The sequence below is a fragment of the Diceros bicornis genome, chromosome 28 (assembly GCF_020826845.1).
Source record: "Diceros bicornis minor isolate mBicDic1 chromosome 28, mDicBic1.mat.cur, whole genome shotgun sequence".
In the NCBI taxonomy this organism is placed as follows: domain Eukaryota; kingdom Metazoa; phylum Chordata; class Mammalia; order Perissodactyla; family Rhinocerotidae; genus Diceros; species Diceros bicornis.
Window position 1 is genome coordinate 33,384,694 of NC_080767.1, and position 26,685 is coordinate 33,411,378.

At 43.4% G+C, this 26,685-nt stretch overlaps 1 protein-coding gene across 3 annotated transcripts in view; it reads right to left on the reverse strand.

Moving 5' to 3' along the window:
* The window catches only part of GOLGA1 (golgin A1), a 44,033-nt gene that overhangs the window by 5,763 nt on the left and 11,585 nt on the right, over positions 1-26,685 (reverse strand). Inside the window, exons 7-17 of one of the 3 annotated variants that reach the window (XM_058524012.1) lie at positions 26,002-26,034; positions 23,635-23,763; positions 23,150-23,319; positions 22,588-22,699; positions 14,347-14,472; positions 12,473-12,568; positions 9,065-9,160; positions 7,971-8,120; positions 7,109-7,204; positions 991-1,080; positions 105-207 (exon numbers count right to left, since the gene is read on the reverse strand). In XM_058524012.1, the coding sequence (XP_058379995.1) occupies positions 105-207; positions 991-1,080; positions 7,109-7,204; positions 7,971-8,120; positions 9,065-9,160; positions 12,473-12,568; positions 14,347-14,472; positions 22,588-22,699; positions 23,150-23,319; positions 23,635-23,763; positions 26,002-26,034 (1,201 nt within the window). The remainder of the gene's footprint in view (positions 1-104; positions 208-990; positions 1,081-7,108; positions 7,205-7,970; positions 8,121-9,064; positions 9,161-12,472; positions 12,569-14,346; positions 14,473-22,587; positions 22,700-23,149; positions 23,320-23,634; positions 23,764-26,001; positions 26,035-26,685) is intronic. The other 2 variants (XM_058524013.1, XM_058524015.1) reach the window with 2 other exon arrangements.

Consider the following 26,685-nt stretch of genomic DNA (forward strand, 5'->3'; position numbering starts at 1 on the left):
ACGGGAACCCGGTGACTCCATGCTGCTTCAGGACTAGGCCACTTCAGGGTAGGGGTGCTAGGCAGGGACAGGTGAGAGGGCTCAGCCAGGGGCAAACTCTTCACCTTTCTTCAGCTGGAGAATCTCCTGCTCTTTCTGGAGAATCACTTCAGTTTTTTCCTGCAGAATCTGCTCCTTCTCATCTACCGTGGCTGTCAGGTTAGCAGCCTTGGAGAGAAAAACCAACATGGGAGAAGGTTGGCAGCAGGAACCCCATCTCCCCTAAAGGAATCTCCACTTTTCCACTACCCAGGGTCCCCCATGAATCCCACCCTGCAGTCCACAGCCTAGAACAGAACCCAGTTAACCTCTGCTCCTATAAACATGCACAAGTCAATTCTCCTGGGTAGAGGCCCTGCACAGGGGCAACAGCCCTCACTGCCCCTCTGTCCTGCAGTGGGCCTATCGGAGACGTGGCTATTCTGCCCAGGCTTCCAACAAGCTGTCATGACCATAACCTCCATGTCCTGAGTGCCTGCGCCGTGCCCCGCATCTGATATACATACATGACCTCATTATGGTATCCTGGAAGGTGATTATCCTCGAGGCTTTTCAGAGGCAACTCTGAGACTCACGTGTTAAGGACTGACCAAAAGCCCAGAGCCAATTAACTAGAAGGTTTGGGGCCTGACGCTGAGTCTGTCTTCAAAGGAAGGCTTTCCCACCCTGCCTGCTGAGAGCTCGACTGTATGTGGTCTCCAGGGCCTGTGGGCAATGAGGCCCACCTCACAGAATTAGAGCCTAGTAGGTCCCTGGGTATGGGCTTTTTTCAGCTGATGTTTATAATAACTGACCCTCAAAAATCAAAAAAGGCCATCCTATGGGGTGAGTGTTTCTTTATAACATTTTTCTCTTGCCCTCCCGCAGACCTGAGGGGAATCAGCTGACAGCATTCCTGAGCCCTGGACAGACAGGGAGGTAGTTCACACCGCAGGGTCAAACAGGGCCTACCTGTTGCTGGAACTCTTCCCTCTGCTTCCGCACCTCCTCCAGTGCTTGAGCCATTGCCACACTCACAATTTCTCTTTGGCTCCATTCTTCCTACAATACAGAAAACGGGCAGGAGATTGAGCTCAAAAACTCAGCTCACATGTTTTTAGTTGAACGCTTTGCATGAAGCCCACAGAGGGAATATTGTCTTGCAGGGCCAGACTAGCATTGTTCCTGCTTTCTGAGGCTCCCAGGCTGCCCTTGCTGCAATGCCTTCTGTATCCCTCTGACAACTGTCCTGGTGGACAACCCACCAGGGCACACCACTGAGGGTCGTTGGTCCCATGAGCACACCAGCCAGTACTCGGGCCAAGGCTAGGGGACCCAGAACTTGAAGAGCTGGTCAAATGAAATCAACACCGAACAAGAAAGACTCTCAGGCCCATGTGAATGGAATAGTGGACTGGGACAATCCAGTTACAGAAGAAATAACAAACAATTACTGAAGTTTAGTGAGGCAAAATGTCACAGACTCATCAAAATTACCCATTTTATAGGAGAGAAAACTGAGGTTCTGTGAGGCTAAGTAATTTACCTGAGGTCCTAGAGCTAGTAAGAGGCACAGCAGGTTTCAAGCCAGCATCTGTCTGAGCTCAGAGCCAAGCCTTTGAATGCCAGTCTCTGCCACCCAGAGTACTTTCTACCACGAGCAGGGCTGCCTCACGAGCCCTTTCCAGAGCATGGGGACCAACCAACAAACCTGCGTGTCCTCTTCCCCGAGACCGATGCTGGACTTGCCAATCAACCCGAGATTAATAATATGACTTCTCAGGTGCCTGAATACTGTCAGGGATGTCTGCTGTTTCTGTCCACCCAGAATCACCCCTTTTTTGGGGTAAGAGCCTCATCGTTGCTCTTCCCTACTCCCACCTAATTCCACATGGTTCTGGCCAAAAATGATACCCCCATTTTGTGGCTAGAAGGATAAGCATGTGATTCAGGCCTGGCCAATCACAACAGCTCATCCCTTTGGCCAAATCAATTTGTCCAGAGGGTGGCTCTGTCACCCAAGATAAACCTATCAGAACCCCTTTTTATATCAGAATCCTTTTTCATATGGTGAAGCTGAGAGGAAGAAGCCCTCTTTCCCCTGGGGGTGCTAAGCTGGAGTGTTACTAGCTTGGAGCTGCTGTAGGACGCAGTCTACATCGTGGAGAAAAGCAAGGACGAAAGTTGGGTGACTGACAGGGGAGACAGCATGATGCAGGAAGAGATCTGAGACCTCAGGTTCCTGTCAGACAAGTCTTTCTGGTTCTGTGAGCTACTCAACTTCTCCTATGAAATCTCCCTTTCCACTTACTCCAGGATAAGTGGGAGATGTCAGTCTCACGGCCAGTGGCATTCTGGCTCTTACTGTAGAGCTGTCAAAACTGACCTTCCATGAGACCACCTCTAGTAGACAAGGAAAATTGGTGCCTGGTGGGATCTTAACTACCCTAGACAATACCTGCCATGGGGAAGGCTCTCTTGATACAGGAAGAGGAGCAGGAGGTTTCAGGCTGGAGCTATGAAACCCTGGCCCTGCCTGCCCAGGTGGGGAGGGTGACAGGAATGTCATGCCTCCGCAGGAGCCTTTTCTGGGGAAGTCAGAAGAGACACTATGACCGCTGATGTCTAAGAGGACTGGAGGCAGACTGTGAGCAAGACGACAGGAAAGCAGGGCAGGCTAGGAAGCGGAGACTCAGAGCTCCTCCATGCCAGGAACTGCACTTGGCACTTTCCATCCAAGGTCATGCTTGATCTTCATGATAATCCTCCCGAAGTCACGGGTTGTCATCTTCAGTTTAAAAAAGGAAACTGGATTCCCTCCAGAATCAGCTAGTGAGGGGCTAAGCTGGCTTACAGAACTGAGTCTACGTGGTTCGAAAGTCTGTGCTACTGCCACAAGGCCACATCCGATCCAGGTCCGTGGGACCCGAGGTTGATGGACACAGCTCAGGTTTGCTGCAGGGGCCCACGCTACCCGCATCCGGCAGCTCTCTGCACCTGGGAATGATGTCCCCAGAGGGGCTCAGGGAACAGCTATTTTGAAAAATGTGGATACAAACAATTCTAAATATGTGTGCACCTAAAAATACTGCTTCAAAATATTTGAAGCAAAGACTGACAGAACGAAAGGGAGAAAGAGACAAATCTATGATCATCGTAGAAGATTTAGGACATCCCTCTCAGTAACTGATAAAATAAGTAGACCAAAAAAAAAAAAGAGAATCAGAAACATACAGAAGATTTGAACAACTACTATCAACCAACTTGATTTAATTAGCATTTATAGAATGCTCTCCCTAACAGCAGCAGAATATATATTGTTTTCTTTTTTTTTTTAGTGAGGAAAATTGGCTCTAAGCTAACACCTGCTGCCAATCTTCCTCTTTTTGCTTGAGGAAGATTATCTCCGAGCTAAGATCTGTGCCCATCTTCCTCTATTTTGTATGTGGGTTGCCACCACAGCATGGCTTGATGAGCGATGTGTAGGTCCACGCCTGGGATCCAAACCTGTGAACCCTTGGCCACTGAAGCAGAGGGCATGCACTTAACCACTACACCACTGGGCCATATATATTCAAGTGCACTGAAATATTTACCAAGATAGACTATAGGTTGGGTCATAAAACAAGTCTAAATAAATGTGAAAGGACTGAAATCATTCAGAGTATTATCTGATCATAATGGTATTAAACTAGAAATCCCAGATATCGAGAAAATTCCCCAAATGTTGAAAATTAACCACACTTCTAAACAGCCTGCGTGTGCTGGTTTTTAAGTTACTGCCTCTCAGCCCACACCCACCCTTTTATAATCTGCTTTGTGATGCTACACCTGGGACTTGGCAAACCACATCTCTGCTCATCCAGCTGCCCATATTAATCTCTGCCAACAGGGGGAGCTCCAGGGAGACTGCAAGGCAGGAGGAGGGAGAAAAAAGACTTGCTCCTTCCTGTCAGCTTCTGTTTCTGTGAGCAGCGCTGCTTGGCCCTGGCAGCAGCAATGTCTTCCTAAAGCAGCAGCTGCATCCACTTTCAGTTTTTCCAACACTTGAGACTGAATTCCTTCACTGCCCCAGCCCCCGACACACACACCAGCGCCAACGGTACAGCGCCCCCCTCAGAGGCCTGAGTGTCAAATCTGTGGGGCTCTGAAATCCTAGGTTTAATAATTCCCACTTCTTCACTTTGTTCCCTTAGTCCTAGGGTGGGAAGCTACTTCCTGCAGTTGCTACCTTCGTGGTATCTTTTAACTGTTTCAGTGCTGGATTAAAAACTTCACAATAGAACATAAATTCTCATCGAATAACTGGGGTGGCTCCTTTCTCCTGACTGGACCATGAATGACACACTGTGGGTCAGATTTTCTGTTTCTTCTTGTGTACATATTTGCAATAATCATTGCTCTTCATTCTTTCTTACTTCCTTACATCCTCTGTACTTCCATCTAGAATATTCTTTCACCTGAAAGATGCTCTTTAGTACTTCCTTTAGTGCAAGTCTGTTGGTGACTAATTTTTTGTCTGTGTTTTATCAGTTTTCTTTAGTTCTCCCATCACGCTGTGTCTGGGTATGGATTTTAACATTTACCCTGTTTGGATTTGTCAGGGTTCTTACACCTGTGACTTGACAGTTTTCCTCACTTTGGAAAACTCTCAGCCATTATCTCTTCAATGATTGTTTCAGTCTTGTTTTTTTCATTTCCTTCGTGGCCTCCACTGACACATGATAAAACACCTCACAGAATCCTAATGTCTTTTATCACTTACTTTCTGTATTTCATTCTGTCCTGTCTTCCATTTCACTCATTCTCTCTTTAGTTCTTTTTTTTTTTTTTAAAGATTTTTATTTATTTATTTTTTCCCCCCAAAGCCCCAGTAGATAGTTGTATGTCATAGCTGCACATCCTTCTAGTTGCTGTATGTGGGACGCAGCCTCAGCATGGCCGGAGAAGCGGTGCGTCGGTGCGCGCCCGGGATCCGAACCCGGGCCGCCAGCAGCGGAGCGCGCGCACTTAACCACTAAGCCATGGGGCCGGCCCTCTCTTTAGTTCTAATGTGCTGTTAAACTCATTCATTTTTTTGGTAAACAGCTTTACTGAAGTAGAACTGACAAATAATCAACTGCATACAAAGTGGGCAATATGATGAATTATGTGAAACCATCACCACAATAAAAATAGTGAAAATATCCATTACCCCAAAGAGTTTCTGCACGCCCTTTTGTAATCTACTGCATTTTTAGTTTCCGCTATACATTTTTCGGTTCTAAAATTTGAATTTGATTGCTTTTCAAAACTGCTGTCTTTTATTACAGTTTCCAAATCTCTGCTGAAATTTTCAATTTTGTCTTTTATATCCTTCAATATACTAGCACAGTAATAGCTGAGCCTCCTAACAGGTCTTCCTGCTTCTGCACTTGCCTCCTTTACAGAACATTCTCCACATAGAGCCAGAGTAACGCTTTTAAAACAAAACTTCTCACATCACTTCTCTGCTTGAAACCTCCAAGGGCTTTCCTGCCTCCCCCTCACTATCACCTACCGCTCTCCCCCGGCCCACTAAGCGGCAGCCACGCTCGCCTTTGTGCTGTTCTCTGAACAAACCAAGCTTTTTTCTTCTTTGGAGCCTTTCTATTTGCTGTTTCTTCTGTCTGGAATATTCCTTCCCCCAACATTCACATTGCTGACCCCTTCTCCTTATTCAGATCTTTTGCTCCAACATCAATGAAGCTCTCCCTCACCTACAAATTTAAAAGAGCCCTCTCCTCCCTACTCTCTGTCCTTCACCCTTTTTTTTTCCTTCAGGGCACTTATGACCATTTATCACTCGTTTACTCTCTCTAATCCCAAGCTCCACAGGGGATGTTTTGTCTGTTTTGCTCACTGCCACACCCAGCACCTGCAATGGTGCCTCCAGAGGTACTCAAATGTCTGTTGAAGGAACGCATGAAAAAGCAGCTGACTCTAAAGCACACACTTCCCACGACAGGGCACTACTGCATCAGCACCTGCGTCACGTGGCAGAGACGGTTACCGAGAGGTCACTCGGCACAGGCCCTCAGCCATGGCCGTTCTCAGACAGGACCTCTGCCAAAGGATCGACAAGATCTTGGTGCTGTGACCAAGCTGGGCAAGTACTGCAACGACCCATCGTCTAAAGACTACTGTGAAACGGGACAGGGGAGCCTGGACAGCTCTTAGAAAGTGGCAGAATCTCTTTCCTCTGCACCCAGTTTTGTCCAGGGAATGAAGGGGGCAGCATCCAATTAAAGCACCCCATTCTCAGAAGGGAAAGGGTGACAATCCAGCAGATTCATTCTTCATTTCTGTACATGGTCCCTGATATAAACAAAGTCCTTATGACCACCTAAGGCCCTGCTCTCCTAGTCTCACTGTTAAAATCAGCAACAGTGGTGCTTTACAGCATCACTTTCAGGCAGCTGTTGACAATGATGCAAAGGAAGGGCTGGCCTCTGTGGTGGACTGAAAAGTCAGACTAGCACCACCTCTAACGATGAAACTTGGACAGATTATGTACACTCGGAACTTCAATGACATTAATTGCAAAATGAGCATAATTCTTCCTACCGTCCTGGATCACTGAGAGGACTTAAAGAGGTAACAATTTCATTTATTTATTTATTTTTGTAAGGAAGATCTGCCCTGAGCTAACATCCATGCTAATCCTCCTCTTTTTGCTGAGGAAGACCGGCTCTGAGCTAACATCTATTGCTGATCCTCCTCCTTTATTTTTCCCCCCAAAGCCCCAGTAGATAGTTGTATGTCATAGTTGCACATCCTTCTAGTTGCTGTATGTGGGATGCGGCCTCAGCATGGCTGGAGAAGCAGCGCATCGGTGCACGCCCGGGATCCGAATCCAGGCCACCAGTAGCAGAGCACGCGCACTTAACCACTAAGCCACGGGGCCGGCCCCCAAGAGGTAACAATTTCTAGTAAATGCCTAACAGAACTATTGAACAAATGCCAGTTCCACTCCTCCTCCACTTTAAGTACAGAACTTTCACTTGGCTGCTCCAAATACATACGAACGAGACATGACACTTTTCTGAAACTGATTCAATTAGATAAATACCTTTAGCTTCTTTAGCTCAAGTTGGTGATGCTGTAAAGAACATTCACATTCATTCTTACTTTCTTTAAGGGCTGCATTTTCTTGCTCCAGCTCTCTCTGCAAATTGAGAAAAGTATATATAAAAAGAAAAGGTCTTGACCATATTTCCCTTGGGTACAGTCCTATCTCTTTGACATGGAATCATTTTTTTTTCCCATAAGGAAGATCCACTCTGAGCTAACATCTGTTGCCAATCTTCCTCTATTTTGTATGTGGATCACCACCATGGCATGGCTTCATTAGTAGCGTAGGTCCATGCCCAGGATCTGAACCCCCGAACCTGGGCTGCTTAAACGGAGCACGCCAGACTTAACCACTATGCCACAGGGCTGGCCCCACCATGGAATCTTTAAAAACTCCAACCCCCCTTTTTTTGTCACTGCAGGGAGATGAGAATGGGGGTGGAAGTCAGAAAAGAGAGCCAGCCACCTGACAAACTCCTCACAGGAAGAAATAAGGCACTTGATCCTGAAGACTGTGGAACAGAGAGGGGGACCAGCGAAAGGGAGAAGCCATTAGGAAAGAACAATATAAATTCTAGACAGACAGTGGGAGAAGCTGGTGGGACTGGTCAGGAAGGGACAGGAAGTCCCTGTGCAGCCCAAGGAAGAAGAAAACCCATCTGTTCTGGGGTTTCTGGAAAAAGCAGCCCTTTCACATCCAGTCTCACGAGCAGGTGTCTTGTTAGGGAGATATCACTGCTCAAAAAAGCGGTTTCCTAGTTCAGAGGGGGGCTGGTCTTCTTCCCGTCAAACTACTTGGCAGCCCAGCCACACAGGAACCCGGTGCGCTCGTGCCCGGCCTCACTCCTGTCCGCACTCACCACTTCCCGCTCTGCGGCTGTCTGCTCCGCCGCCCGAGCTCTCTCTAGGGCAGCGAGCTGGGCCTCCAGCGCGTGGATGCGCTCCCTGCACTGCTGCTCCACAGCGAGGACCTGCTGCTGGGCACGGCTGCTCTCCTTGCTTGTGGCGGCCTGCAGGGGTACCAGAGGACAGCTACTCACGGTGACAATGGGGGCCTTATTCTCTCCCCTGGGGACCCAAAGATGGGTGTCCGATAGAAACAACTCTCCTTCCTGACCTCCTTCAGCGTGGGTGCTACTAACGTCCCCCCCTGTACACTCTGCCTACTGCCCCTGGCCTGCTCAGGAGCTGGAGTTTGGGATTAGTCTTGGTGCTGGGGGGACAGCTTTGGGCACCAGCCAGTCCTAAGACACAGCCCTCCTTCACCCTACTCAGTGCCACCCTCTATGGCTGAAGCGTTTCCTGGAAGCAGTAGACTGAACACAGTGACAGAGAACAAGGGCTTTGACCTAAGAAAGATGTGAGTTCTGCCATTTGCTAGCTAGGAGACCATAGCTAATGACTGGGTCCTTCTGAGCCTGCTTCCTCTAGAGAACGATGATAACAGTACATCCGTCTTAGGTCTCCTGCAAGGACTAAATGCAAACATGTGCAGAGAACTTAGCACAGTGCCCAGGACACGTCAAACATGCCATAAAAGCTGTTTTTATTTCTCTAGTTTCTAACTCAACACCCCACCTAGGGGCTGTACGGCCGGCCAAGTCCTCACTGTCTTCTCCCCAAAGCCAGTACCTGCTCTCCACAGCCCTGGCTGGAAGCTGAGGTACGCCTGCCAGTGGAGCTACTACCTCGAACAGTCCCAGAACCAGGCTGGGCCCTAGGGCCAGCTGTCAGGCGCGCCTTAGCCAGCCTCTCCTCTCTGGGTAACTCAGGTCCTCCAGCACATCCTGACTCCCTCTATCTGCACTGCCCCGCTGTTCACATTCAGCACAACTGTATCTAAGGTCGGGTCCGGGTACCATGCCAGAAGCTGGGAGTGAGTCTGGGGCATGTGCAAGGGCATAAGGGGAGAGCATCAAGGGCCTGGAACACAGCAGCCACAATAACCACTTACAAGCTCCTGAATCTGAGCTTCTTGAGCTGCCACGATGTCACTGCTCTGTTTTAGCTTCTCCTCAGAGGCCTGCAGGCTCTGCTCTAGTTCTTGTACCTGAGGAGGAAACAGAAGCACTCTTTCATTCAAAAGAAACTGAACAGTAGTAACAAACTGCTTTAAGTCATAAAACAGGTACATTACAGAAAATTTTTAAATTAGAAAAAAGATAGCCATAAGTCTTACCAATATACAGCACTACCATTCTAATGTGTTTTCTTCCAGTCTATTTTACGACTTTGTTTGTTTATTGTGAAATTTTTGTTGTACATTAGTGTTTGTCAGTCACCATATAAATGCATCCTTTCACCCCTTGTGCCCACTCCCCACCCCCCTTTGCCCCCGGTAACCACCAATCAGTTTTCTCTGTCCGTGTGTTAGTTTATCTTCCACATATGAGTGAGATCATGTGGTGTTTGTCTCTCTCTTTCTCGCTTATTTCCCTTAACATAATACCCTCTAGGTCCATCCATGTTGTTGCAAATGGGACGATTCTGTCATTTTTTTATGGCTGAGTAGTATTCCATTGTATATATATACCACATCTTCTTTATTCAGTCATCAGTCGAGGGACACTTGGGTTGCTTCCATGTATTTTATGACTTTTTTAAACAACTTTTTATACAATTCTAGTAAAACTCTATATTTTTCCTCCTCACTCAAGTTTCCTTCTGTGTTTCCACGTAGTCTTCAGACCTTGGATTGTTTCCTCAAAGGGTGTTTCATAATTAACTGAATCGCTGCCTACCGTGCTGGCACTTGGGTTGTTTTCCATTTCCCCATCTAAAATAAGGCAGCAGTTAACATCTTTATGCAACATTTTTTGACCTGGTTTGAATCACTTGCTTAGGATAGATTACCAGAAGTGGGATTACTGCTCATGATACAAACTTAGGTTTCACTCACTCCACAGATATCGACCAAGCCTGACTAGGTCCCTGGCACTGCACTGGGACATGAGGCAGGCCCAGCGGACAGGACGACACGCTGCCCAGCACTGAGCTCAACCTGGCTCTCTAACAGGACATTTTTATCTGACTCAAGCTATCTTTGCCAATTTCTCTTATAAAGTCCTCTTGTTTGTTGAATAAGGTCCAACCTTGGGGAACTTGATTATGCAAACATACACACAAGGAAGGCTGCAGCTTTGTCAGGAGAGGCAAGGACCCAATGAGAGGGTATATTTAAATCTCATCGTTCTTCCTATACAGTCACATGTAAGATTCAACTGAAACAACCCCATGAGAATAGTGTGAGTATTTCCATAGAGGAGAACAGTAATGTTACTCATCCACTGTCATGAATTCTCTTTGTGGTAGAGCCTAGCCAAAAAGCTAGGACTGAAACCTAGCTTTTTAAACTCCTGAGTTCAGAAAATATCTACCCAAGTCCCAATTTAGAGGCAGAGCTCAAGAAAGATTCAGATCCTCAAAAGGTTAAGTATAGAGTCATCATATGACCTGGCAACTCCATTCCCAGGTATACCCCCAAAAGAAATGACAGCATGAGCCCACACAAAAATCTTGTTCACAGCACTACACTAATGTTCACAGCAGCACTATTCACAATAGCCAGAAAGGTGGAAACAACCCAAATGTCCATCTACAAAAGAATGGATAAACAAAACGTATTATATACATACAATGAAATGAAAGTCTTAAAAAGGCTTATTCAGCCTTAAAAAGGAATGACATTCTGACACATGCTGCAACGTGGATGAACTCTGAAGATATTATGCTAAGTGAAATAAGCCAGACACAAAAGGACAAATATTGTATGATTCCACTAATATCACGTACACAGAGTCATCAAATTCACAGACAGAAAGTTGAATGGTGGCTACCAGGGGCCGGTGGGAGGAGAGAATGGGGAGTTACTGTTTTAATTGGTACAGAGTTACAGTTTGAAAAGGTGATAAAGTTCTGGAGACGGATGGTGGTGATGGTTGCACAACAACATGAATGTACTTTTTTTTTTTTTGTGAGGAAGACCAGCCCTGAGCTAACATCCATGCCAATCCCCTTCTTTTTTTGCTGAGGAAGACCAGCTCTGAGCTAACATCTATTGCCAATCCTCCTTCTTTTTTTCCCCCAAAGCCCAAGTAGATAGTTGTATGTCATAGCTGCACATCCTTCTAGTTGCTGTATGTGGGACGCGGCCTCAGCATGGCCGGAGAAGCGGTGCATTGGTGCGCGCCCGGGATCTGAACCCGGGCCGCCAGCAGCGGAGTGCGCGCACTTAACCGCTAAGCCACTGGGCCAGCCCAACGTGAATGTACTTAATGCCACTGAATTATACACCGAGACATGGTTGAAATGCTAAATTTTATGTTATATATATTTTACAACAGTAAAAAAACAGATAGAAATAGTTAGAACTGAATTATAATAAAACAAACAAAACTGTATTAAGAGAAAAGTATAGTTTTAAATATATTTATCAGGAAATAAGAAAGATTTTAAAAAGGAGGTAAGCATTTGCCACGGTCTGAATGTTTGTGTCCCCCTAAAATTCATATGTTGAAATCCTAATGCCTGATGGGATGGTATTAGGATACAGGGCCTTTGGGAAGAGCTCAGGTCATGAAGGTGGAACTCTCATGAATGGGATTAGTGTTCTTATAGAGAGGCCCCACAGAGATCCCTTGCCCCTTCCGCCACTCCATTCTCATTAAACTGGCAAAAAAATTAAAAGGCTGGGATGTGCCACTGCTGGAAAAGGCAGAGATGCAGATATAGGGACCCTCGTGCATGCTGGGGGAGTAAAGCCAGGTGCAGCCCTTCTGGGAACATTCTTGTCCTACTTAGTCACGTGAGGTCATATGCACTCTCTATCCTTAAGGAACAGGGACAAGGATGTTCACTGCAGTGTAATCTGTGGTGACAGAAAGAAGAAGGCAATCTGGATGTCTAACATCTAGTAGATAACTACAAAGTAGAGTAGGTAAGTTCAATGAGGTGGACACAGATAGAAGCTGGGGCACTGGAAAGTAACAGAGAAGACATATGCAGAGCTATGTCATTTACCTAAATTAACATACATGCACTCAAAACAATGCCACCCATTTTAAGGTAACCCAACAATAAAAGGATCTCTATTAAGAGATTAACCACATTAGAATGGTTTCCTAAGGGAAGGAGGGGAACAGGGATAAAAAGGAATAAACAAACACAAGAACAACTTTGTGTGGAGCAATGATGGTGATGAGGCAAGAATGAAGAAAATGACTAACCCAACCTTGTGTAAGTAAGATCCAAAAAACAGTCCCTTTGAAAGAAAACCTCTGACCCGAGGGGATTCTCAGCCACAACCGTGTCATCCCACCAGGTTAGCACCCATACACAGGAATCACGGGACTGAGGCCAGTACCCGAGTCTCCAGGACGTCAAGGGCCTGGGCCTGGCTGCTTCTGGCTGCCAAGAGCTGCTGCCTGGTGTCCTCCAAATTCTGCTCAGCAACCATTTTCTGTAAGTAGAAAGAAGAGTAAAAGAAAACAGTCGTTTCTCCATTGAATAAATATTTACTGATATCTAAAACATACTATGATTTGTGTGAGGCACAAGGGACACACATACATTTTTAAAAAATAACAGCTGAGATAAAATTCGCATATCATAAAGTACACAGAGATAAATTTGACACAGTCCTTTGACCTTGAGGCTGGGGTAAAAGACTAACAAAAAAATTATACAATAGAGTGCAATAAGTGCCCACAAAGAAGGAGCAAAGAGCAGGAAATACAGCCTCAGGAAAGTGGGAGGCTTTATAATTCACAGGTGGCGGGGTGGGGGGTGCACACAGGCAGAGGGATGATCAACGGAGGCGTGAAACAGCCTGGGACACTCAGGGAGCTACAAGTTGCCAAAAGTTAAAGTGATGGTGGATTCAGGTCAAGAAACAAGAGTAGAAAATTAGACAACAGGCCAGAACATGAGAAACTTTTTATGCTACAGAAAGGAGTTTGAATTTAATTCTGTAGGCAATATTTTTCAAAGTGGGGTGGTCCAAACACTGGCACTAGACTTACTTGCGGGGGAGGGCTGGCTGTTAAACTTGAGGCCTCACTCCAAGCCTACTGAAATCAGAACTTCTGAGGGGAAGGCCAGAGATATATACTTTAAACAAACTCCCCAAAGAACTCCTATGCATACTAAACTTTATTAATAATGATGACGGCACACTAATAATGATTATACTATTAATAGCTGAAATATACCGAGACCTCTCAACCCCACTATGTTCTAAGCCTCATTCGAAGCACTTCACAGACTGTAACTCATTTAATCCTAACGATAGTTCTATGCCTTTGATACAATTATTAGCCCTATTTTACAGAGGCAGAAAACAAACACAAGAGATTAAGTTACTTGCTCTAAGTCACAAACTAGAAGGTAGAGGAGGCGAGATATAAACCTAGGTAGCCTGGTTCTAGAAATCAATTTATACCCTAGAACCCACATTACATTCACTGTAGACTGTAGGGGAGTTGTGGAAGCTCTGTAAGGGAGTGATGTGGTCAGAAATGTTGTTGAGGAAGATCAGTTTGGCAGTGAGTGTGGAAGACTATGTCAGAGGGTGAAAGAGGAGAGACTGATGGTGGGCAGGCAAGTGTGGAGACTTCTAATATAGACTAGGCTAGAGGTGCAGGAAGCCCTGAAGTACAGCAGTGGCAGTGAAGAGGGAGATATTTAGTTGAAACTAACTGAAGACAGAAAATGAGGGTCTAATCAAGGCCCAAGGCCTTAGCTTTGTCACCTTTGTCGTGGTGAGGCCAATCACTGGCATACAGAGAGAAGGAGCAGCAGAATGTGGGCAGACGAGCTCAGACCTGATGAGAAAGCAAGTTCACCTACACCACTGGGCAAAAGGCCAATCCACTCAATAGTCTCCTTCAGCTAAGGAGAGTCTGTTCGCTGCCCTATTTTCCTTGGCCAATGAAAGTGCAAAAGCGTGGAGAAGGAGAGCAGGGTGGTAAGACAAGACAGACCAAGTGGCGTAAATCGAGGATGGTATTTGCTCATATGTATCTCTGAACGAAGTTCTCCCTTTCCCTGAGGAAAACATGTCACACACAGGTGACATGAGGCTGTTTTTGCTGACAGCAGGACAATCAAAAGTTGGGGACAGTGCTCTTCTCACCAAGCTCTTTGCAGACTCTCCGGCTCTGAAACTCTAGGATTTTGTGAAATCTCCAGTGTTACCATTGCTTTCCCAACACTGGCCAGCCCAAAGAGAGCTACTACCTCTTTCAGGAGTTCCCGCACGTGTTCTTCTCCTGAGAAGTTCTGCTCCAGTCTCTTTTCCAAGGACGCAACCTTCTCCTGCAAATGTGTGATGAGTTTTTCTTTCTCTTGAGTTTCAGCAGTGACCTGCAGGTGAAAGCAGAGATTACACTACATTATAAACCCTTTCTCCCTCCCTTCCTGTCTCCTCTAGGACCATCACTATTTCTCTGAAATTCTGTTCTCCACTGCATCCTACAAGAACACACAGCCAGGAAATCTTCCCTGAAAACAGTACATAAAAGAGACAAGATCAGAACCCTGCATGACTCAGGCATCCAGCTCAGACCTAGTGCAGCAAGAGGCAAACACTCACCCCAATTTAAGCAACTGACAATCCGGGAAGGAACATGGCTATTACCTCTGTGGAATCTAGCCAGGACTCTGGGAAGATGCTCCTCCTCTTTAAAACAATCAGTTCGTATTGTCATGATCTACTAGCCAAAGGAATGCTCCTCCTCCCACTCTCACTGAGTATATATTTAATCCTATTAATCCAGAGTCCAACAGGACCTACATCTTTACCCCAGATGCCAAAAACCAGCAGAGGCAGTCCCACTCAAGAAGCTCCCAGACAGCCCTACAACGACCTAAGAACAATGCTCCTTGAAACATGGGGCTGGATGAAGCAGTACTGATGCCTCCATAGCTGCCTTAAAGCCAAAGAGAGAACTTCTGAAACAAATGATATTCACCTTGCCCCACAGCAGACCTGGTGGGTACCTCACACTTTGGCCCCAGACCAAGAGCTGCCCACTTACTTATTTCAGTCTATCTCTTCAGCAATGGCAATAGTGGTGGTGGTGGTGGGTTGGGACTAACTTTGTTCCATTCACGCTCAATGTCAAAGCAGAGGATCCAGGAAGCTTTGAATATGTAAGTTCTTAGATCCCTAGTGGTTCTTGTACTCTCCTCTCCAAAAAAAAAGGTCATATGGCATCAACATCTCATTGTGAAGACTTGAATCTCCTCACATATACTCTGCTCCCTCAAATTCCCTCACCTTATGCTTCTGTTGCTCCATCTCAAGCCAGAGACTTTCATGTTTAGCTTGCAACCCAGCCAATCTCTCCTCAGATTAGGATGTAGTAACTTGGGCCTAGGGTTTTGGGAAGAAGCACTTGCCCTTCTGAATTCTCATAGGGTGACAACACAGGTAGTGCAGGGGAAGTTTGAAGAATGGATTCAGGATCCCATAATTCAATAAACCCTTATCAATACTCTGTGTTGTCTTCTGGGGATACAATCAGACAGAGTACCTGACCCACAGAAGCATGGAGGCTGGTGGTGGACATACATACAGCTAATTATAAAACAATAAAATCATGCTGTAACAGAGGACATACAAGGTGCTATGAGAGATCAGAGCAAGGAGGGATTAACTGTTTGGGGCAATCAGATGAGGCCTCCTAAGCATGCAAGTCCAGGTGGAAAGTGGTGGGAGGGAAACAAGCACTCTGAGTAAAGGGCAGCATGTGCAAAGGAGTAACAGACAAGTTCAGCACGACCAAGGGGCAGGGTGAAGACAACTCCCAAGTCTGTAGCTCAGACACCTGGATGAATGGTAACATTATGCAAGGCAGAAAACAGGAGGGAGAGGGCATCTGATGGGAAAGAAAAACAGTTTTGGCCATGTTGACCCATCTTTATGGGTCTCTTACTAATAATGTTAATAATAGCAATAGTAATAATCGTAATAGCATGGTGCAGCACCAGCAGCTATAGTTTGTAGAACATGTGTAAGCACTTCCCATTACCTCTAGTCCTTACAACCAACCTTCATTGTGTCCATTCATAAGGAAATGCACCTTAGGGACTAGCCCCAAAGCACACACTTCAGTGACAGAAACCCAGGTCTTCTGGATCTAAAGCCTGTACTCATTCTGCTACCCATCAATCTGAACTTGAGAGATACAAGTGACCCTTTCCAGTGAAAATCAAAAGAACAAATAAGTCTTATACAAGTCATTGTGTTAGGCAGAGTTAGGCAGAAAAAGAATCAGTCGCCAATTTCCACTGAGTTTTCTTGTGCACCATACCCCACATGGAGCTCTCCTCTCCACTCTGGCTGCTTTACCTGAGGCCCTTAGCACCTAATGTGCTATAGCTAACACCATACTCAATGGTGAGAAACTCAAAGCTTTCCCACTAAGATCAGGTACAAGGCAGGACATCCCCTCTCACCACTCCTCTTCAACATTGTGCTGGAAGTCCTTGCTAATGCAGTAAGGCGAGAAAAGGATATAAAGGGTATACAGATTGGGAAAGAAAACATAAAACTGTCTTTTTTGAAGATGACATGATTGTCTATGTAGAAAATCCAAATGAACTGACAAAAAAACTCCCAGAACAGGATACAAGGTTAATACCAACAATGAACAAGTGAAATCTGAAATTAAAAACACAACACCATTTACATTAACACCCTTAAAAATGAAAAACTTAGGTATAAATCTAACAAAATAGGTCTAAGATCTATATGAGGAAATCTATAAAACTCTGATGTATGAAATTTAAAAAAACTAAATAAATGGAGAGATAGTCCATGTTCAGAGATAGGAAGACTCAATACTGTCAAGATGTCAGTTCCTCCCAACTTGATCTATAGATTCAATGCAGTCCCAATCAAAATCCCAGCAAGTTATTTTATGGATATCAACAAACTGATTCTAAAGTTTATATGGAGAGGAAAAAGACCTAGAACAGCCAACATAATATTGAAGGAGAAGAACAAAGCTGGAGGACTGACACTATCTGATTTCAACACTTACTAAAAGCTACAGTAATCAAGACAGTGCGGTACTGGCAAAAGAAGAGACAAATAGATCAATGGAACTGAAGAGAGAGCCCAGAAACAGACCCCCATAAGTACAGTCAACTAATCTTTAACAAAGGAGCAAAGGCAACACAATGGAGCAAAGATAGCCTCTTCAACAAATGGTGCTGGAACAACTGGACATCCACATGTAAAAAAGTAAATCTAGACACAGACTTTACATCCTTCATAAAAATTACCTCAAAATGGATAACAGAACTAAACGTAAAACTCGAAACTATAACACTCCTATAAGATAAAATAGGAGAAAACCTAGATGACCTTCCGTATGACAATGACTTGTTAATAAATACAACACCAAAGGCATGATCCATGAAAGAAATAACTGATAAGCTGGACTTCATCAAAATTAGAAACTTCTGCTATGCAAAGAACGATGTCAAGAGAATGAGAAGACAAGCCATAGGCTGGACGAAAATATCTGCAAAAGACACATTTGATACAGGAGTGGTATCCAAAATATAAAAGAAATTCTTACAACTCAACAATAAGAGGAAAAAAAACCCTTGGCAATAAGAAAACAACAGAATAAGGCAAAGAAAAAACTATAAGAATTGGAAAGAAACAAAACTGTGTTTATTTATAGATGATATGATTGTTATTAAAGAAACTCAAAGACTCTATAGATTCATTACTAAGCTTAATAAGAATAAGGGGTGCAAAAAAAATCAATATACAAAAATAACAGTATTTCTATATGTCAGCAACAAATACAAAAAGTAATTTTTAAAATGACACAATTTAGGGGCTGGCCTGGCAGCGCAAGCGGTTAAGCGTGTGCTCCGCTGCGTCGGCCCAGGGTTCACTGGTTCAGATCCCGGGCGCGCACCGATGCACCGCTTGTCAGGCCATGCTGTGGTGGCATCCCATGTAAAGTGGAGGAAGATGGGCATGGAGGTTAGCCCAGGGCCAGTCTTCCTCGGCAAAAAGAGGAGGATTGGCAGATGTTAGCACAGGGCTGATCTCCTCACAAAAAAAATAAATAAATAAAATGACACAAATTAGAAGTGGTATAAAAGAATTAAAGCACCTTGGAATAAATTTAACATAGATAACAAACCTTTATGGAGAAAATTACAAAACCTTTCTGAGAGTCATTTAAAAAAAAACAAAAAGCAATACTGAATATCTGGAGAGACAGACCATGTTCTTGGATAAGAAAACTCACATTTTAAAGTAATCAATGCTCCCCAAACGTATCTACAGATTCAACGCAATTCCAATCAATACCCCAACAGGTTTTTTTTTTTAGGAGCTTGACAAGCTATTCTGTGGAAGAGCAAGAGGCTAAAAATATTCAAAATATTCCTAAAAAAGAAGTAGGTGGGGAGACTTGTCTTACCAGACACCAAGACTTATCCTAATACTACAGCTAGTAAGGCAATGTATAGGATCGTGCAAACACTACAGTGGCATACACCCCAAAGCCCAGGAGTGGTTCCACATACATATGGAAAACTGAATTGTGACAAAGCTGGCACTGCAGATCAGTGAGCAAAAAACAGATTTCTCAATACATGGTACCAAAACAATAAAAAAAATTAAGATAAAGATCTCTTTCTCACACCAAAATCACATTTTAGGCATATTAAAGACTTGAATATAAAAGGGAAAACTATAAAACTTTCAGATAATAATACATATAGGAGAATAATGTTATGATCCTGAGTGAGGAAAGATTTCTTAAAAAATACAAAAGCATAAACTTAAAGGAAAATAAATTCAACTGTACTAAAATTAAGAGCATATGTTCATCAGAAGAGACCATAAAGAGTGTGAAGACAAGCCCAAAACTGAAAGACATTTGCAACCCACATAATTGACAAAGGAGCATCGTAGCCAGGATATATATAAAGAATACAATTAAGAAAAAGACATAAAATGCAATAGAAGATGAGCAAAAGATTTGAACCAGCACGTCACAGAAGAGCATGAACGACTGATAAACATACTAAAAGATGTTCAACTTCATTAGTAACTTGGGAAAAGCAAATTAAAATCACAGTGAGAGAATATTTCATACTCACTAGACTGGCAAAAATTAAGCTTGACAATATCCCATATTGGCAAGGAAGCAGAACGTCTCAAAATCTTGTATGCTGCTGGGGAGACTATGTAAATTCCCCTATATAACTACTAGGGGAAAAAACTGGGCATTATCTAGTAAAGTTGGAAAAAGTACAAATCTTTTGACCCAACCTTTTCACATCTCAAATATACTCTCACACAGACAGATGAAAGTTCACAGCAGACAGCAACTAGAAGGATGTGCAACTATGACATACAACTATCTACTGGGGTTTTGGGGAAATAAAAAAAAAGGAGGAGGATTGGCAATAGATGTTAGCTCAGAGCCAGTCTTCTTCAGCAAAAAGAGGAGGATTAGCATGGATGTTAGCTCAGGGCTGATCTTCCTCAAAAAAAAAACAAACAAAAAAAAACAAAGTTCACAGCAGGCTTGTTTGTAAAAGACCAGAAATACCCTAATGTCCATTGTCAACAGAAAAGATAATTAAATTCTGGGATCTTCATACCATACCGAGGAGAAAAGAATAAATTATAGCTGCATGTGTCCACATGAATGTTTTCCAGGAACACAATGTTGAGCACAAAAAAAAAAAAAGTTTTAGAATACCTACAGCATGATTTCATTTATATAACATTAACAAGCATGGAAAATGAAAGAAGATACTGTTTAGGGATAAAATATGGTAAAATGATAAAGCAAAGCAAGGAAATGGAACAACTTCTGGATAGTGCTTACTTATGAAGGAAAAAGGAATGGGATGAAATAGTGAAGGACACACCAGGAACCTCAATGATAACCATACTGTTCTTTTTCTTAACTTGGGCGGTAGCTACATGGGGCTTCACTGCCTTGTTAAACTCTCTGACTTATATTTTATAAATATTCTATCTACTCAACATTAATAAGGACAACAACAAAACTGACTTCAAACTCATGATCTTCATGATAAAACTGCCCTTCCTCTAATGCTCTCTTAGCCTAATGATTGACAGTATCAGCCACTAACTTGATAAAGCCAGAAACCCAGAAATCATCCCTAATACCTCCTTTTCTCTTGCTCCCCTTCTATATTTACTACATTGGCAAGTGGCTCAGTCTCCTCACTATATCTTAAATTTGTCTACTCCCCCATTATCTTCACCAACACTCTTGTCAAAGCCACCATCTCACGCCTGGACAACCACCAAGAGCGTTCTAACTGGAAACCCTTTCAATTTTCCTCCTAAGAGCCAGAGTAATCTTCTCCCTTACTGTGTCACCCTTCCAGCCTTCTTCCAGTTCCTTCAATGTGCTAATCCTTTTATGGCCTCAGAGATTCTAGGTTTATTATTTTTGTTGTTCCCTGTTTGAAATCACCCCCCTCATCCCTTCCCCTCCAGCCTCAGCAGTTCACCTCACTTCAAGTGTTACCTACTCAAGGGGTGTTCTATGACTCCAAGGCTAGATCAGATCTGATGCCTTCTTGTAGGATCTCACGGCATTCTGTAGTTTTCCCTCACAGCATCCACCACAGTTTTAATTATATATTTATGTGATTATCGATTAATATCTGACTTCCCCTCTGGACTATAAGTTCCACAAAGGCAAAGGTGGTATCTGTTTTGCTCACCATAGTACTTCTAACACCCAGCACAGAGCACAGAGCCTGGCACATAGTAAAGCTCAACTCTTATTTTTAGAATGAATGAGGAAACTTAGTGTGACCAAAGTCTGGAAAATAAGTTTTTCCAATTATAAAATGGATGAATGGTTCTCATTGATATCAAGGGTCCCTCGAATCCCAAAGTTTTGTGTCTGTTATCCCCTCTAACCCCACTCCCCAAATGTATCCTGTACCCTTCTGCCTTCTCTGCCTCCTGCTATCCCACCCATCCTTGAAATTCCAGTTCCTCCAGGAAGAGTTCCTTGACACCCGTACTGGAAATGCATTCTTCCTACGGCATATCTTTTGCATTTGAAAAATCTATTTCACTTATTTGGGACTTGTTGAGCTGTGAATTTTTTTCTTGTGGCCACAGGTTTGAGTTCTATAATGAAACTGTTAGCCTCTGAGAAAAAACACTGTATGTGTGTCTAGATTTTCAGTTCATTGAGGGTAGAGATCTTGTACCACAGTCCTTCATTCACGTTAAGATCTCTTTACTGGGTGCTCCTTGTTGTGAGGCAGCAAAGCCCAGGAGAACAAGCATGAGTTTTGGAGTAAGACTTGGATTAGAATCCAGCTCTGTGGGCCGGCCCCGTGGCTTAGCGGTTAAGTGCGCGTGCTCCACTGCTGGCGGCCCGGGTTCGGATCCCGGGCGCACACCGACGCACCGCTTCTCCAGCCATGCTGAGGCCGTGTCCCACATACAGCAACTAGAAGGATGTGCAGCTATGACATACAACTATCTACTGGGGCTTTGGGGGAAAAAATAAATAAATAAAAATAAATAAATAAATAAATAAAAAAGAATCCAGCTCTGTCACTACTGTGTGACTCTGAACAAGGTACGAACTTCTCTTAGTTTCCATTTAGGTATCTATAAGTACAGTAACAGTTAGCTACAAGGGATATACAGACTTCTATTCACACAAATCTTACTGTACTGTAATGATGCTGAAAATCTCTGTTGCACTTGAGATTAGTGGTTCTCAAAGGATGAGGGTAGGGTTTGTGGTACCACCTGCTGGAGGGGTGTTCTGTCATATGAGGGGAAGGGCTGGATTGCCAATGCCTGAAGGACGCTGCTGGCGTTCAGAACCTAGAGGCCAGGAAAGCCAAATGTCCTGTAATGCAAGGGACAATCATACCATACAAACTATTCCACTCAAAATGGTGAAAGAAACATACCACTGAGAAACACTACTCTATAGTCAATAAAAGTATTATTATTGTTCATCTTCATAGTCTCAGAATTTAGCACAGGCCTAGAGTAGGAGGGCAATAAATGTTTGTTGGCTAAGAACCAAAAAAACAATTGTAATGAAATCATTTACGTACTTTTGAACAAATTAGAGCCAGGTATGTCAAGGGGAACACCCTGGCCACATCAACCACGATTGTTAATGTTTTCTTATGCTCAAAGTGCATCACGTGGGACTGTAAGACACACGTGATGGTGTGCTTTGAGAATTCCTGTCAGGACAGTACTGACCTCTTCTGCTAAGCAACCCTTGTCCAGCTTCGTGGCCACTTCCATCTGAATGCAGCCTGGCTAGACCAGGAACTAAGGCAATGTGGACTGCATGAGGAGCAGAAGTTTCACCAGACACTCTGAGGTGGAAATTTCTTACAGAATTAGTTTTTACCCCACTCATGAATCTAGGAACCTGGGTCTACTCCTAGTACTCTTCTTACCTTTTGCAAATCAACGGAAAGCTGCTGAATGAATGCTTGGAGCTCTTGTTCCTTTTGCTCCAGGGCTGTGATTTTATTTTCTGCACCTGTTTTTGAAGCTGTCACACGATCTCTTCATTGAAAGAAAGCAGACAATGAACAAATTTAGGTATCTCATCTAAGACACATTCTTCCACAGGAAAAACACAGATGGCTCTTCACAGTCAGGGCTGTAAACATTAGCCATGTGAAGATTATCAGTGGAGAAGATTCCTTGGCTCTCTCTAAAGCAGAAGCTCAAAGAGAAAAATTCCACTCAGGTTTAAGCATGAAATCCTGATCTGCCTTTGGTTATTCCATAGCTTAGAAACTAAAACATACTGAAGTGCTTGGCAGGGTTGGAGGGGTTCTGAGCCTAGGCAGGTGAAGGGGCATGAGGGTTTGGGGTTTGGGGGTCCTGAGCCCTAGGCAGGTAAGGACAAGTCCAGAAGCCTTTGCCAGAACTGAGATCACAAAGTGTTGCAATGAGCAATGGGTAAAGGCTGACACCGCTTCCCATGGGCCCCACAGACCAAGCAAGAACCTCTGTTCTTCCAGCGCTGAGTAGTGTCTCTGCAATTCTTCTAGCTTCTGGCTTAAGTCTGACGACATCTGATGGGAGGTCATCAACTCCTCCTGGGTGCGACTAAGTTCCCTGGTTCGTGCCTCCAACTCTTGCTCCATTTTCCCCAGACTTTCCTCTTTTTTTAAAAGCTGATACAAAGATATCAAGTTTCACTAGGCCACCACCAAGAAATACACTTAAAAAAAAATCTGGACCAATAAGCCAAACTTTTATAACATTTTTGTGAGGTTATAAGGGAGCTTACATGCCTAGCAGTTTAAAAAGAAAAAGGAAATAGATTTCAAACAGAACTTTTCCATTCCAATAAATTGAAAAATGTACAAATATGATTAATATCAAAGACTACTAAGGAATGTTTATCAACAATTAGAGAGTCATGACTAGCAAAATCAGAGTAATGAATCAGCTCTTTAGGATTTAGCTACTAAAATGAAAATGCGCACCATGTGCTTTACTTTACTCAGTTCCTGCTGCTGGAACTCCTCTAATTCATCCATCTCATCTCTCCTCTGGAAAAGGTTCAAACTCTGGTTCTTCATCTCCTGTAACTGAGCTGTCAGAAACCTTTTCTCCTATGTGGAAGAAGAAGGTATCAACTCAGGCAACTAGGACATTAGAAATCCATATTATGTGAGCAGAATTCTTAATAAAGGAAAATCTTAAGGAAATTTCTCATTAGTTGACAATAATACATTGATAATGGGAAGCTTTACAGTAATTATTTACAAAATTACCTACAAATTCTTTAAGTTAAAAATAAATATGTTTTAAATGATAGTTGTGAATAAAGGGAACAAGAGCAACAATTACTTAACACTTTAAGGTTCTTAAGTTTGATCAGCAATTTCAGATATCCATTTTACACGTCTATTCTCAGTGACACAGTGAACTGGCTGAATAACAAGAATAACTGGAGGAAGACTGAATGCCCTTTGAAAATTAGATGCATTTAAGTAGAACTGGTTTCAGCCAGCAATTGTTAGCAAGTCAACAAAAATTAGACATGACTGGTGTCAGTAGGTTACAATTTACTAAATGACAGCTTCCTGAGATGGATTCTCTTAAGGACAAACCCTTCTATTGCAGTTTCCAACTCTTGATTGAAATTAAAAGTCTAAAAGTAACTATTCCAAAAATCACAGTGGCTTCACAGACCTACATAGATGTCTCATCACTCTTTCCCAGTCTAAAATATTTCCCAACCTCTCCTTTGGGTGGAAAAAAAACGCAGAGAAAATCCCCTTAGCGAACTGAAGTGGGTTTTATTTAGTTTTGTTCTACATGGATCCCCCTTTACCATAATTTTTCAACTGCTACAATCTTACGAGTTTCTTTTAAGGCAAGAACACTGTAACCTAACCCATATCTCCATATTTAAGAAGATCATCATCAACACCATAAGTTTAAAGATTTTTCTTTTTTAAAGCACAAGTTTCTTTAGGAGACAGCTTGACTTTTCTGTAATTCTTTCCTTACATAAACATGTTAAAGCATTCTGGTAGCTTGATAATCAGATTTCTACAGAATACACAAAGAAAACTGCTACTCTAACTTGGTGTATTATCACAAGAATGGAGCAATAATAAAACTCATCTGTTTAATAAAATTAACAGTAAATATATTTTGCAACTAAATATATTAATCTAAGAAAATTTTTCTACCATAAAGAGTAACTTAGGACTAAGTAGTAAGCATAGAATTAGGGCTGAAGGAGTTGACTATTTATTATTTTACATTAAAATGCTTTTCTAATTGTAGGCTTGAAATTTCATCTTCCTGTTCATGTCTGGGAGCCAGAAATATATTACATAAGGCACCTACACAGTGTTACACAAGCTATGGTACTAGAATAATCAGTGTTCCTCATCTGTGTCTAGTCAAGAGGCTGTCTTATCTGCTTGATGCTGAGCCTTGAGAAATGCCCTCCCCTTCCACACTGCCTCCTCAAAAAGCATTCCTAATGTTACCAGAGTGTCAATCAGGGCCCCAGTAGGAAACAGACTCAATTTAGGTATTTTTTTTTTTTTATAATTTTATTTATTTATTTTTCCCCCAAAGCCCCAGTAGATAGCTGTATGTCATAGTTGCACATCCTTCTAGTTGCTGTATGTGGGACGCGGCCTCAGCATGGCCGGAGAAGCGGTGCATCGGTGCGCGACCAGGATCCGAACCCGGGCCGCCAGCAGCGGAGCGTGCGCACTTAACCGCTAAGCCACGGGGCCGGCCCTCAATTTAGGTATTTTGAGCAGAGTTTAATAACAGGACTTTTCAAAGCTCTGGGTGGGGTAAGAAGACCTAAAAGAGATAGGGGCAAAGGGATGAAGAGATTACAAGAAACCCAGGGAGAGAAACTATGTCAGAGAGTGAACCAAAGGTCCAACTGAAGCTGTGACCTCTAGCCATTGGATGCAACTAAATGGAAGGGATCTCACATGAAGATGGCTGGAGGAACACATATCCCGACCACACTCTTCCACACACAGTTCTTTCCGTGTTCTTCACTGGTGGAACCCAATTAGAAGGCAGAGGGCCATGGAGCCCTGCTGATGCAGTCCCTATCAGCCTTCAGGTACACAGAGAAAGGTAAGAGACAGGTAGAGAATATATCGTGAGGGGAGAACAAAAGATATCCAGCATGCCCACCAAGGGAGGGGAAGATATGAGCTTTTCAAGTCAGTATCTAATCACCCAGCGCCCTACTTCCAAGAGGTGGTACAGTAATCAGTACACTGGGTACTAGAGAAACTATTTTCCAAGCCCTGGAGAAGAGGCCAACATTCATAATGAGAGAAAAATAACGATGAACTAACCTTTTCAAGCTGATCCATTTTTTCTGACCATTCCTAAAACAAAACAATAAAAAAGTACAGTTTCCAGGGAGAGTATCAGTAATATCAAGATTTTCAGAAAACAAAACAACCTAACTCCCCCCGAAAAGCAACCAACCAACCAAACAAAACTGCAAACAAAAAACCTCACGAAGTGAGCCTAATATTAAGAAAGCCAAGAGTCCTAAAATGAGAAGAAAACAAACTTTATATAAAATTCTAGAACACAAATATAAGCCTGCAGATTTTTTCTAAGCAGAGCACCCAAACAAAGCTGTATCTGCTGTTCTGATGCAGCTTTTCAGCTTATTCCTGAGTGTTTTTCCCTAAGTACTATTAGTCTTTCCTGGGAGTGGGCAGCTGGGACCAGCTGAGTTGGTAACTCTGCAACTGAAGTTCAGAAAATAATTTACTGAAAGGGGGGTTCCGAAGCCCCTGATAATTATTTTCTTTCCCATTTTGATTTTAACAATACCCTTTCTGCTATCTGGTATAAGTCAGAGGAAAAGGGATTATGCCCCTTATTCACAAATCACAGAACAGGGGAAACAATAAGGGCCAAGGCCATATCCCACTTGCCTACTATCAGAATCCATTAATTTTAGGTTATTTCTTCATTTTTATACACTCATACCATAGTTAGCCACTAAGTATTGGTGAATGAGT